Below are 14,692 nucleotides of genomic sequence, written 5' to 3' on the forward strand. Positions count from 1 at the left end.
AATGTGTATATAAGAATCACATTAGAAAAATAGATGAAAGCGTCACAAAAACCACAATAACCTAGAGAAATCGTTTTCTTTAAAGTGTATGTCATCATCTAATTCTCTGTGATATTTTACAATTACTAACCTTGGAAATCTATTCTGTAAATGAATGCTATTGCTGTATAACATATGGATGATAATATATTATTAAATCCACCGTTTGAGTTATATTAACCAATATAAAAAGGGTATACTTACCAAAGCATTGGTATTTCCCATGAGCATGGATTAAGTCATATCCAGGATAGCACTTGCAGATGTAGCTTCCAAACGTGTTTACACATTTCCTAAATCTTGGACACACAGCCTTTCCTGTTGTGCACTCATCAACATCTAGCAAAGAGAGATTATTAAGAAGTGTGATTAAGTGACTTACACCTAAATACCGGAACGAAACATCAATGTTCTTATTATTTGCAGAAAAAATAAAAAAAAATAAAACCCATTATTTAATAAAATATTTTTTTAGCGATTTAGCAATTTAGAAAAGTGTTTGCGGTGAAGTGACAACACAATGTACGCATGCATACCTGAAAATAATATCATAAATTACTTAGAATAATTTTACACGTTCCACTTAAGCAAAATTGGTGAAAGGAAACAAACTCATGGTTTACCAAATATAAAGACCTCAAACAAAGTTAAAACTACCATAAATCATTATGTCCCATTGCTTATGTAGCACCTACATATTCCGCAGCACTGTACAAAAATTATCATCATTGTCATCCTTCACATCAGTCCCAGACCCACATACTAGCCTCAATTTCATAGAAAGTCAATTAACCTACAACTACGTTTTTGGACTGCATCAGAGGATACCCATGCAAACACAAGAACAACATACAAACTCCATGCAGATGTTGCGCTTGTATGAATTCAAACCTAGAGCCCCCAGTGATGTGAGGCCACAGTCAGTGGCGTAACTACCGCCGTAGCAGCAGTAGCGGCTGCTACGGGGCCCGCGGCATGAGGGGGCCCGTGTCGCCCGCCGGCACGGGCCCCCACCATGGCCGCAGGCTCCGCTAGCAGCCGCTATAGCTGCTACAGCGGGACGCCACTGATCACTACGGCAGAGCAGGGAGGTATCTCCCCGCTCTGCCATTAAACAAAATACATGTATCCCCTATCCACAGGAGAGGGGATACATGTGTGATCGCTGGCAGCGATAAGGAGAAAGGGGGACTGAAAGTTCTCCATCACAAACCTCGAACTTCCGGGTTCTGTGTCGGCTTCTCCGTAGAAATGAATGGAGCGCCGGTCGCATGCGTGACCAGCGCTCCTTTCATTTTTATTGAGCTGCGCAGACGCCGGAAGTCAGAGGTTAGTCATGGAGAACTTGGGGGGACTTTGTCCCCCGTTCTCCCTATCGCTGCCAGCGATCACACATGTATCCCCTATCCTGTGGATAGGGGATGCATGTTATTTGTAGGACACAACAACACTGTAGGTCGCATTTTTTTGGGGGGGGGAGACGCTGTATGGCGTTCCCTGCAGGGGGGGCACTGTATGGCGTTCCCTGCAGGGGGGGCACTGTATGGCGTTCCCTGCAAGGGGGGGGGGGGCGCTGTATGGCGTTCCCTGCAAGGGGTGGGCGCTGTATGGCGTTCCCTGCAAGGGGTGGGCGCTGTATGGCGTTCCCTGCAGGGGGGGGCGCTGTATGGCGTTCCCTGCAAAGGGGGGGCGCTGTATGGCGTTCCCTGCAAGGGGGGGGCGCTGTATGGCGTTCCCTGCAGAGGGGGGGCGCTGTATGGCGTTCCCTGCAGGGGGGGGGGCGCTGTATGGCGTTCCCTGCAGGGGGGGGCGCTGTATGGCGTTCCCTGCAGGGGGGGGCGCTGTATGGCGTTCCCTGCAGGGGGGGGGCGCTGTATGGCGTTCCCTGCAGGGGGGGGGCGCTGTATGGCGTTCCCTGCAGGGGGGGGGCGCTGTATGGCGTTCCCTGCAGGGGGGGGGCGCTGTATGGCGTTCCCTGCAGGGGGGGGCGCTGTATGGCGTTCCCTGCAGGGGGGGGCGCTGTATGGCGTTCCCTGCAGGGGGGGGCGCTGTATGGCGTTCCCTGCAGGGGGGGGCGCTGTATGGCGTTCCCTGCAGGGGGGGGCGCTGTATGGCGTTCCCTGCAGGGGGGGGCGCTGTATGGCGTTATCTACAGGGGGGGCTGTATGGCGTTCCCTGAAGGGGGCTGTATGGCGTTCTCTACAGGGGGGGCTGTATGGCGTACTCTACAGGGGGGGCTGTATGGCGTTCTCTACAGGGGGGGCTGTATGGCGTTAGAGAACGCCACACAGTCCCCCCTGTAGATAACACCACACAGTCCCCCCTGTAGATAACGCCACACAGTCCCCCCTGTAGATAACGCCACACAGTCCCCCCTGTAGATAACGCCACACAGTCCCCCCTGTAGATAACGCCACACAGTCCCCCCTGTAGATAACGCCACACAGCCCACCCTGTAGATAACGCCATACAGACCCCCCTGTAGATAACGCCATACAGACCCCCCTGTAGATAACGCCATACAGTCCCCCCTGTAGATAACGCCATACAGTCCCCCCTGTAGATAACGCCATACAGTCCCCCCTGTAGATAACGCCATACAGTCCCCCCTGTAGATAACGCCATACAGTCCCCCCTGTAGATAACGCCATACAGTCCCCCCTGTAGATAACGCCATACAGTCCCCCCTATAGATAACGCCATACAGTCCCCCTCTGTAGATATCTACAAAGGGGGCTGTATGGCGTTATCTACAGGGGGGCTGTATGGAGTTATCTACAGGGGGACTGTAAAAAAGGCACTATCTACAAGGGGGAGGGGGGTTGTGTGACTCCCAGGGGAGGGGGGGGCCCCAGTCAAAAGTTTGCTATGGGTCCCAGTCTTTCCTAGTTACGCCCCTGGCCACAGTGAGCGTCAATGAGCGACTATATGGTAAGACATAACTCTCAAATGCTCATAACCACAGAAAATGTTCTTATCAGACTCAATTCAAGTAACTTAAACCTAGAACAGACAGGCCAAACGTGTCATATGTAAAAACCAATGAGAATTTTGGTTGTAACAATAAGATTACTGAAAACAATAATTCTTAGAATGGCCACAGTCAGTCTCATTTATTGCCTATACTCATGGTCTAGTCTTCAGACACCCTTAGGAGTGAACAATGTCCTTCTTGTGCACTTCTAGCTGGAAGAAGCGCTCAATATCTCCTATGTACTAGTCTAGATCAATTGCCATAACAGACTGTAAAATGAGGTCATGTTTTGCTACGTAGCTTTATTTATTGCTATGAGGTCCAAAAGATAGTACTACAAATGTAACGATAACATGTCAATTTAGTATGATGAGTCTAATGATTATTATTATGATTTATTTAAGACTATTGTTAGTTACCCTAAGCCTAACACACAAAATGGAAATAATTTAATATTCTAAATTATTGGATTTTCTTTTTCCCCATGTTAGAAGAGCAGAGCCTGGAGAAAATCCACATAGAAATGTGAAGATTCCTCTAAATGAAAGAATGAATTTAAGGTACCACTTACCGACACATGTTCTGCCATCTGATCCTAACTGCAAACCAGGAGATGGACAACGACATCGGACCTCTCCTTTGACAATATCACATCCATATTGGCAATTTGCCATGGAACAGGTAAGTGCATCTGTTGGACGATATATATAGAATGTTTATGACTTGTAGAATTATTAGTACTGACAACTATTCATCGTAAATGGAATATTCGAAGATTCAGTACTATGGTGTTGACTAGTGCTAGTCCTGGTTCTTTTTACATAAACATTAGGGGTTATGATATTTTTTTCTGTAAAATTATAGGCATGGGGCATGTCAGTGGCTTCTGTATTGGAAGATCTAATGGACATCAGTTAAATCTTAAGCAGGCTACTAAGGAATACATGAAAAAAAAAAAAACAGTGAATGATATCTCGTATTATTTGAAACCTGTACCCGTAACAACTTGTCAGATATTCAGCCCATATAGAATTCTCACCAATTTCAGGAACATTATTGCTACCATTTTCTTGGATACAAGAATAAACAAAAGTGAGCAGTAAACAAAACAAACCCACTTACAGTGTTTGGGAAATGGGAACAAGAAGAACAGAGATCAATGCCAGCAATCATACATTTCAATACATCAGCAGCCACTAATGAGGGAATAACAATTTGAGGCAGTCAAGTTGCAGAGCATGGACATACTTGAACACGTTCCATCGGGCATCATCATGTATCCATTCAGACAATAGCACTTGTAGCTCCCATAAGTATTCATGCAGCGGTACTTGCACGGTCGAGGCTTTAGTCCACATTCATTTTGATCTATATGGAATGAAAAAATACTAATTATAGTCTGGAAATGTTAAATAGTTCTGCAAATGTTTTAAACTACATACGTGTATGGGACAGTAGCCTACGAACAATTAACAAATGACGACCATGGTCTCACGAAATATAGCTCACGACCATCTAAGTAGTTAATGGATAAATCACCAAGATTTTCCAGTTTTTTTGGGTTTTGTTTTTTTAATCAAAACATATTATGATAGTAAAGTATTTATGTTATCTATAAATAATTATCACATGAAGTGAAAACATTACTATAGAACTATCAGTATTGAGCTAGTAGATTAACCACACTTTATATGTAGATCTTGAGAATTAAAAACAGCCCTACTCTGCTTTGATCATAAAGATTAAAACACATGATTTCTTGTGAATATTTTCCGATAGAACCAACAAATCTGTAGCACTGTCATGTCCTCCACTCATCACTTTAAACGTACATGAGGACTTGTTCGATCGCACATTTTTAAATACAAAAATCTTAAAATCCGGTCTTATAAAATGAGAAGCATTTTTTATTGCAAAATATAATGGATATTATAATTCAATCAAAATGTTAGCAGGGACGGGTGTATATGGTCCCTTCCCCTCTCTTTCTCTGTGCAATGTAAGCGTCCCAGCCGTGTCACATATGTGAGACATAAAAGTGAATGAGAGCAGGAGGAGCCCAAGTACAGACCTGAGTACCGCTGCAATGTTTACATGCAGCGGTGCTCAGGTCACCAGGCGCCATTGGTAGGCAGGGCACATTTAAAAAAATATATATAATGGGAAAGCCTTCTTTTTCTTCATGAATAAGAGAGCTAGATTAAAAAAAACAAGTAACATGGAATATTCGTTTGAAAGATATGTATAGTTTTGCAACCAATTGTTCTATAACTTCTCTAAAAACAAAATTAAACAACTTTACAAAGAGTCTTGATACAAATGTTCAATTTTCCATCTACGGCTCCAATGCAGACCTATGTGTTTCTATGATTATCTAAGATATGGGGGGAGAACGCCAACCCATAAAAGGGAACTTTTTTTTTTTTACTGCAGTGATGTGATCAGTAATGGCGTCTATTTATGTTTGCTGGGCCTTTAACCCCTTAATGACCGGGCCATTTTGCACGTTAATGACCAAGGATTATTTTTTGTTTCTTCACGGTCACATTCCAAGAGTCGTAACTGTTTTTGTATTCCGTCTATATAGCCGTATAAGGGCTTGTTTTTTGCGAGACGAGTTGTATTTTGTAATTGTACCATTTTTAGATGCTTATAATATATCGATTAACTTTTATTAACTTTATTTTAGGAGAGAATTGAAAATAAGCAGCTATTCCAGCATTGATTTTCACGTTATAAATTTACGCCGTTTACTATGCAGTGTAAATAACATGTTCACTTTATTCTATGGGTCGGCACGATTACGGAGATACCAAATATGTAGAGGTTTTATATGTTTTCCTACGTTTGCACAATAAAAAGTCTTTTAGAAAAAAATTACTTGTTTTTGCGTCGCCGCATTCCAAGAGCCGTAAAGTTTTTATTTTTCCGTCGATGTGGCCATATGTGGGCTTGATTTTTGCGGGCCAATGTGTAGTTTTCATTAGTACTATTTTGGGGTACATAGGACTTATAGATTAACTTTTATTTAATTTTTTATGGGGGGAATGGGAGAAGAGAGAGAATTTTGCCGTTGTTTTTTGCGTTTTTTTTGGACGCCGTTCATCCGGCGGTTTAATTAATGTGTTCATTTTATTGGTCAAGTTGTTACGATCGCGGGGATACCATATATGTCTATGTGTTATTTGTTTTGACACTTTTACAAAATAAAACCACTTTTTGGGCAAAAAAGTTGTTTTATTTGATTTTCACTGTAATTATTATTATTTTTTTTTTCACCAACTTTATTTAACTGATTGACATTTTTTTTTTTAGTCCCACCAGGGGACTTCACTATGCGATCTGCTGATCGCATATATAATGCTTTGGTATACTTAGTATACCAAAGCATTATTGCCTGTCAGTGTAAAACTGACAGGCAATCTATTAAGTCATGCCTCCGGCATCGCCTAACAGGCAGATGCTGAAGGCAGACCTGGGGGTCTTTGTTAGACCCCCGCTGCCATGGAAACCCGACGGCGACCCGCGATTTCTTTGCGGGGGCGCAGATGGGGTGACAGAGGTAGCTCCCTCCCTCTGTCAAACGCATTAGATGTCGCTGTCACTATTGACAGCAGCATTTAATGGGTTAAACTGCCGGAATCGGAGCGCGCTTCGATTCCGGCAGTTGCAGCAGGAGCCAGGCTGTGTAGAACAGCCGTGCTCCTGCCGCTGATCGCGTGGGTACAGTGTCAGTACCCGCGCCATCACAGGACGGATATATCCCTCCTCCTGCGCGAACTAGCAGCTGCTGAGGACGGATATATCCGTCCTTCGGCGTTAAGAGGTTAATGTTGTTTTTCCCATGCAGGAGGCAGCTGCCATGGAGGCGACATGTTATGTTATGCTGCTGTCTATGTGTCCAGAGATTGTGGGTCCTGTAGTTGATTGTGGGTAATGGGTAGGAGCCTCCCCATGTGTATTCAGTATCTTGTGAGCTGTAGTCAGTGGGTGACGGGCAGGAGGTTCCCCACGTGACACAGTAGAGCAGAGCAGCAAGTGGAGCAAGCCAATTGTGGCCTGATAGGCCTGAATATACCAGAAATTCCATGCATCAGGGAGGAGTGCCCTTGACTCGGGCTGACAGAAAAATCACCCAGCCAGCCATCAACCACTAGCCTGAACCACAGTTGTTCCAAAAGACTGTGCGTCTCCAAGTGCGACGTGTTCATTTCCCTGCTGTGGTTGGGTGTGCTATCAACACCAGCCTAGTAAAGTTTCCAAGAGCACTTGGTCTCTGCTCCATCTCTTCCGCAACAAACCTGCAAGGGCTGTAGGCTCCCACCTCACAGTTACACACTTCAATAAACTATGTGCAGTCTGATCCTGCAGTCATCCATCCATCTGTACCCCACTTCTTAATAGCCTACATTGCCTTTGGCAAGGAGTAGAGGAGAGCTGGAAAGAAGTAGGACTGCAGAATCTGACTACACAGGGTCCTTTTGTAGTCTGCAATCATAGAGAAACATTAGGTCTATATAGGAGCTGTAAACACAAAACAGAAGGGTCTTTTTAATCAAGACTATCTGCAGATTTTATTTTAAAGGCCCTGAAGCAATAAAAAAAATACAATAAAAAAAAATGTTTCAAACCCATTAGGTCGGTCAGTAAAATAACTGAATACAAATAGATGTATATTTATCAGCATCTGAAGTCATCCATGTGTCACACCGATAGGAATGCATTCATGCCATCATACCATAAGATGGCTCCCATCATGAGAAACAAAGATAGGACAAGTTGAATTTTAACCTTCGTTTCACCTTGAGATAAGTGGCATTAGATGTGTAACTTATCCCCTCTTTTAAAACAACAAGAATGCACGGCAAGTGCACGGAGGAGTTGGGGGGCATAGCTGTTGGCAGAATGATGGTTTGGCGGTCATTTATCTATGCAAGTAGAAAACCCAGGTTACATCTGTGCCTATTGTCATGATTCTCAGTCAAAAATAGTAAAACCTAATCAAAGAAAAATACAACCAGGAACTTCAACTGAACAATTGTATTTTTGCACGGGATTATTGTTTCATTTCCCAGGAGCATCTGTTTACAAGCAAGATATCAGGCATCATGACATTTAACAACCTGCGTTACTATTCTCTATCCAAAACTAATTGATATTAGAAAATGTCAGGTAAATATACGATTTCTCATTAGAGCAGATTAGCATGCTGCACATGGGAAATGCACAGAAAACAGCTTTGGGAGACAAGATTCTTCCATAAAGTTTGGTGTTCAGCCAGAAGTCTGAAAGAGGTGCTTTAGGTGAAGACAGATGAAAAGCACAGGCACATACAAGAAGTACATTGTGTACAAAGAGGAGAGGCTAAACGGATCGTATATAGAAGTATGGGTTTATCTCCTGTAGAAATCGTGTGTGATACTTGAAAACATATGTCATGATCTGCCCAGCTCCCTCCCAGAAGACAAGTGAATGCCCACAGCCCTATAAAACATGCCACAGATTCGGCTGAACAACATTATTCTATGAACAATATAATGCAAATTTTACACCAAAATCATTGTGTTTTAATAGTGATATGGTCCTCTTTATGGAAAGACTTAAATCCAAAGTTTACTTAAAACCCTGGAAATCTTCCCCAAAATTATTCTGTAGCCTGCAGTTGGATTTGCTGAGAAATCAAGATCTAGCATGTGTATTAGTAGCAATACAAAGAGATCTTCATCATACTGAAAAAACTTGCACGAAAACAGCAACGTCTGTGAGGCCAGAAGAGGATCTGTTAGGGTATGTTCACACGGCAAACGAAAAACGGCTGTAAAATACGGAGCTGTTTCCAAGGGAAAACAGCCTCTGATATTCAGACGTTTTTTAAGCATCAAGCGTTTTTTGATGCATTTTTTACGGCTGTTTTTGCAGCAGTTTTTCTATTGACACAATGAAAAACGGCTCCAAAAAACAACTCAAGAAGTGACATGCACTTCTTTTTTACATCGCTTTTTTTTTACGCGCCGTTTTTAAAACGGCAGCGTAAAAAAACGCCCCGTGGAACGGAACGCCGTTTTTCCCATTGGAATCAACGGACAGATGTTTGGAGGCATTCCGCCCCCGTATTTTCAGCCGTATTTCGGGGTGTTTGCAGCCTCAAAAAACCACTGAAAATAGGCCGTGTGAACATACCCTCATGGACAGCTTTAATAGGGTTTCAAGAAGTAAAGTAATTTGCTGGCTCGTTCAAGTGAGAACCTAACAATTCTGAAATGAAGTAAACTTTTGGTCTGTGAATGTCAGGGAGATAAATCGGTAAACACAGACCGATTCATGCACTACAATTGTACCACAGGTATATGTATTTTTTCTATTCCGTGTGAACCCGTGAAGAAAAAAAATGACATGCTTGTATGCTGTATTATGTGTAAATGACGGCGGTATACTTCACTAAAAGCAATGGTGTGGCAGCACCACATAGCGGCACAAGGTGCCACTGTACAGAGTATGTGATTATGGTTGTCTAATATACTGCTGATCTAAATTACAATACATTAATAGTAAAGTAATTAATTTCATGCCTATACGAAAGTTAATCCCTATTAGTGTGAATATGAAAAACAGAATGTGCTCTAGAAATAGACAGAACAGGTATTCATTCTCAGAAAAGGAAGGTTCTTGCATTAAACATTTGATTTTCATGCCTTTGAAAGCCTGGTGTTCAGGTCAGAGCCATCAGTACAACATCACAAGGGCAGCTTCTGCCAAAGAGCCTGCTCATTCTTCTACAGCCATGCTGTAATAAGGTGTGCACTGGCGTAGTAGACAGTAGACATTCTCACCCCTGGGAGGGAGCTCTGTAGTTGGATTATCCACAGCATAGAAAACAGGCACTTCATGATACCAGTCAGGCTGGATGGTCAATAGACGCTCATCTTCATGTGAAGGAGGAAGATATGGTCAACAATTCTTTCTTGTGGATTTTGAAATACATAAGAAAACCAACAGACTATGACACAGCAGGGCTAATTTACATATACTGCCTAGGAGGAAAAAGTGGACTGAATCATTTCAGTATACAGTGGTCCCTCAAGTTACAATATTAATTGGTTTCGGGGTGACGATTGTAAGTTGAAAATATTGTAACTAGAGACCATATCTCTATAGAAAACAAGGAATTGGTTCCAAATCCCACAAAATGTCACAGATAGAAAAAAATTATGATTAATCAGATAACTAATACAGATAAAGCAAGTTCTCACATACAAAAGTCAGAAATACTGTAGCTGCTGGAAGATGTAAATCACTTTCTACACCGTGTACCAGAAATATAACATGAAGCACCCTCACCTGGTGTCCAAAGGAGCAACTCATTCTGACGCAGGTATAGAGCAGTACACGACATGTAGTACTGTAGAGAGGCGAAACATTACAGCAGGTGTTGTGTGCCAGTAAAACGCACATGCTGATTGGCTGGATCTTCCAGCCAATTACACGCGCCGGAGAGCCAGACATTTTGTGGCAATGTATGTTGAATGTGGTTTCAAGTTACAATGGCCCAGGACAAACCATTGTATGTTGAAAATATTGTAACCGGAGGCCATTGTAACTTGAGAGACCACTTTATATACAATTAGGATTTTTCAGAGGAAAGAACAAAGTCTCTGATTGTAAGGCCTGATTCATACGAACGTGTTAAACGTCCGTGGGACGGCCGTGGAAACAGCGGCCATCCCACGGACCTATATAATTCAATGTGGCCGTTCACACAGCCGTTGTTTCAACGGACCGTGTGAATGGTCCGTGGGAAAATAGAACATGTCCTATCTTTTCACGCATCACGCAACCCTCCATAGACTCTCAACTATGGTGGAAGCGTGACATCGCGTCCCGCAGCGCTGAGCGCGGATGCACCACGGACGTGAAAAACTGCAGTTTTTCACGCCCGAGATGTGCAGTGCTCATGTGAATCTGGCCTAAGGGTATATTCACACAGGTTTTTGCAGGCAGATTTTGATCTGCCTGCACGCCATTTGCCGTTTGAGCGCCACGGGCAAAAACGCAGTGAAACACACTTTCTCTGCCTCTCATTGATGTCAATGGGAGATCAGAGATGTAAACGCCCGAAGATAGGGCATGTCGCTTCTTTTTACCGCGAGACTGTAAGGCTGGATTCACGCGAGCACATTAAGTCCGTAATGGACGGAACGTATTTTGGCCTCAAGTCCCGGACCGAACACACTGAAGGGAGCCGGGCTTCTAGCATCATAGTTATGTACGAGGACCCCGGCTAGTTCGGTCCGGGACTTGCGGCCGAAATACGTTCCGTCCATTACGGACGTAATGTGCTCGTGTGAATCCAGCCTTATTCTGCTCGCGGGAAAAAAACTTCTCCGCCACCCATTGAAATCAATGGGAGCTATTTTCGGACGTTTTCCGAAGTGGTTTCCGTGTCAAAAAACGTGTCAAAAAACTCTGTGTGAACTGACTCTGAGTGTAGTTTCTTGTAAATCAAACACCTTATACAACATTAGAAAGTGATGTGCTCCCAAATCATCTCACTCATTTCAACTGGGCTCCCTGCTTAGACATCAGACTTATAGAACATTTTATGCAGTGTTTTTAGAAGGATGGTTTTCCTGTTCTCTAGAAACAGCTTGTTAGACACCAGCTTTGTAAAAATGGAATAATACAATTATTACCCTTTTTGAATTGGTTGTAAACATTTGTGTAAACAAGTACTTTACGTCAATTAATGGCTGAAGGATAAACTATTATAAATTATTATTTATTTTAAAGCGCCATTAATTCCAGGGCTCTGTACATATGAAAAGGGGTTTAAGTACAATGAACGCGAGCTTAATAAATGACAGACGGGTACAGAAGGCGAGAGAACCCTGCCCTCGAGGCCTTACAAGTTACAAGAGAAGGGGGAAGTAGACAGTAGGTTAGGTTAGAATCTGTTCATTTGATAGTTTAGTGGCAGCAGGGTTTTTGCAGGTTGTAAGCTTTTCCGAAAATGTGGGTTTTCAGGTTTGTTTTGCAGGATTTCTTGGTGGGAGAGTCTGATGTGTTTGGGTAGAGAGCTCCAGAATATGAGGGATGCACAGCAGAAATCTTGGAGGCAATTATATGAGGAGCAGATAAGGGGAAAGTTCTGATAAGAGGGTTAAGTGAGGTGGCGTTAGCATAGAATTGGTATTGAAAGCCATGGGATTTTAGGAGCTGTCCCAGGCCAAAGGTGTAGATGGAAAAGAACAAGGATCCCAGGACAGAGCCTTGAGGGACTCCAACAGAGAAAGGAGGAGATGAGGAGATGGTGTGCAAATACTAGACACTAAATGTCCGGCTGGCTAGGTGTGAGGAGATCCAGAAAGGGCCAAGTCTGTGATTCCAAGGAATGAGATAATTTGTAACAGGAGGGAGTGGTCAAATGTGTCGTAGGCAGAGAACAGGTCTACAAGGAGGAGCACAGAGTAATGTCATGAGGCTTTGGCAGTTAAAAGATCATTAGTCACTATAACTGTAACTATAGGGGTCGCAGCGGTTGCAGTTGCGACCGGGCCCCGAAGCCAGGGGAGCCCACAGCCACCCGCACCACATCAATGAAAAGTTACTATAGTAACTGGGGCCTATGTAATAAATGACACAGGCACCTGTTACTATACAGTACTTTCACTGTGCGCAGCGCATGACGTCACATCTGCTTAACATCCCGATCCTGGATGGAGTCAGGACATCCGCTGCGGCTGAAGAGGAGGGTAAGTTTAATGCCACTGTCTGCTGGAGCTGATGGGTCAGGGTCCAACTCCCAGGACCCCCGCCAATCAGCTGTTTTGAAGGGGGTGCAGCGCTCGTACGAGCGCTACTTCCCCTTCATTCCGGTCACTTTCTCACACTGAATCGCCAACATGGACGTGTCAGTGATTCAGTGTGAGAAAGTAAGGAAAATGAAGGGGAAGCAGCGCTCGTATCCCCTTCAAAACAGCTGATTGGCGGGAGTCCCGGGAGTTGAACCCCGACCCATCAGAAATTGATGGCCTATCCTGAGGCCATCAATGTTTAGGGACTGGACAACCCTTTTTAAGCCTACCATGTGGTAGGCTTAGATACAGGGCCCCAGCAGACAGTAATCTTATACTTTATAAGATTACAGTCTGCTGGACCCTGTATCTAAGCCTACCTTAGGCTTAGATACAGGGTCCAACAAACAGTATCACACATGCACTTGGGCACTGTATTTAAGCCTACCATATGTGTTAGGCTGTGTTCACATCAGTGTTGCCCTTCCGTTGAGGGGTTCCGTCAAATGTTTCCGTCGGGTAACCCCTCAACGGAAAGGCAAACTGAAACCTCAGCTTCTGTTTCCCTCGCCATTGATCTCCATGGTGACGGAAACGTTGCTAAAAGGGTTTCCATTTGTCACCGTCAGGGTTTCCAACCGTCCATAAATTCATGGATAGTCCGCAAAAAATAGGTGTTTTTTTTCTGCCGTCCGTAGCGTCCGGCAGAAAAAAAGCGCCTTCCAGGATTTTTCTTTATTCCCCCGGAACTTTGCACTGCACATGTGCCAAAATGTACATGCACAGTACAAAGGCCGCGGCCTGGCATATTTTTCAATGTACAATGGCACCTAAAAGCACTACGGCTAAAATAATACTTGCAACATTTCGTTTTACTAAGGCTATGTTCACACGGGGTATTTTGGGGGAGGAATATCTGCCTCAAAATTCCATTTGGAACTTTGAGGCAGATATTCCTCTCCCTGCACGCCGATTTTCGCGGCAATTATCGCGCCGTTTTTCGCCCGCGGCCATTGAGTGCCGCGGGCATAAAACAGCGAGATATACGCTTTCTCCTGCCTCCCATTGAAGTCAATGGGAGGTCGGAGGCGGAAGCGCCCGAAGATAGGGCATGTCGCTTCTTTTTCCCGCGAGGCAGTTTTACTGCTCGCGGGAAAAAGCCGCCGACGCCTCCCATTGAAATCAATGGGAGGCGTTCTCGGGCCGTTTCTGCCGAGTTTTGCGACGCGGTTTCCGCGTCAAAAAACTCGGCAAAAGACCCCGTGTGAACATAGCCTAAGATTTCAACCCAAAATGTCTAAGTAGTAACCAAGAGATTACATTACAAGTTTGGAAACAGGACCTACAAATATTCTTGATATATGATATTGGTTTCACACTGTAGTTTTAAATAACACAATACAATTATGTTTTATTTTTTTTACTTGTGTAATAGAGATGAGCAAATCGCCCGAAATTCGATTTGGGTTCCATTCGGTAAAACCGGCCATCAGATTTGATCCAAATAAATTTGTTGCAAATCAAAAGTTCCCCGATTACCCTGAAAATTTGTTTATAACTCTCTGAGGTCTTCTAAGACTGTATCCAACCCATTTCAAGCTCTTAATGCCAAAACAGCATTAGTGACAGCAACATATTAGGCTATGGTTATATGGATGGTAGCCGGTGGAAACAAAGATTCGGTTTAAAAATACACTGCACTCTCTGATTTTTGATGGTTTTTAAAATTAAAAAAGGGGTCCAAAAATGATCCCTTTTTGGTGGCAGATGCCTTCTGGTGTATATACACAGTGGTATTGGAAGCAGCAATGGCTTGTTACAAAACAAGCAATCCAAATATTATGCCTTTTTATGGGTAGATGCCTGCCAGTGTTTATATACACACACA

At 43.6% G+C, this 14,692-nt stretch overlaps 1 protein-coding gene across 6 annotated transcripts in view; it reads right to left on the reverse strand.

Moving 5' to 3' along the window:
- The window catches only part of NPNT (nephronectin), a 96,369-nt gene that overhangs the window by 26,347 nt on the left and 55,330 nt on the right, over positions 1-14,692 (reverse strand). For 4 of the 6 annotated variants that reach the window (XM_075849756.1, XM_075849754.1, XM_075849751.1 and 1 more), the window contains 4 exons: positions 9,844-9,936; positions 4,262-4,381; positions 3,585-3,704; positions 244-378 (listed from right to left, as the gene is read on the reverse strand). In XM_075849756.1, the coding sequence (XP_075705871.1) occupies positions 244-378; positions 3,585-3,704; positions 4,262-4,381; positions 9,844-9,936 (468 nt within the window). The remainder of the gene's footprint in view (positions 1-243; positions 379-3,584; positions 3,705-4,261; positions 4,382-9,843; positions 9,937-14,692) is intronic. The other 2 variants (XM_075849753.1, XM_075849755.1) reach the window with 1 other exon arrangement.

This window comes from Rhinoderma darwinii, chromosome 1, assembly GCF_050947455.1.
Source record: "Rhinoderma darwinii isolate aRhiDar2 chromosome 1, aRhiDar2.hap1, whole genome shotgun sequence".
In the NCBI taxonomy this organism is placed as follows: domain Eukaryota; kingdom Metazoa; phylum Chordata; class Amphibia; order Anura; family Rhinodermatidae; genus Rhinoderma; species Rhinoderma darwinii.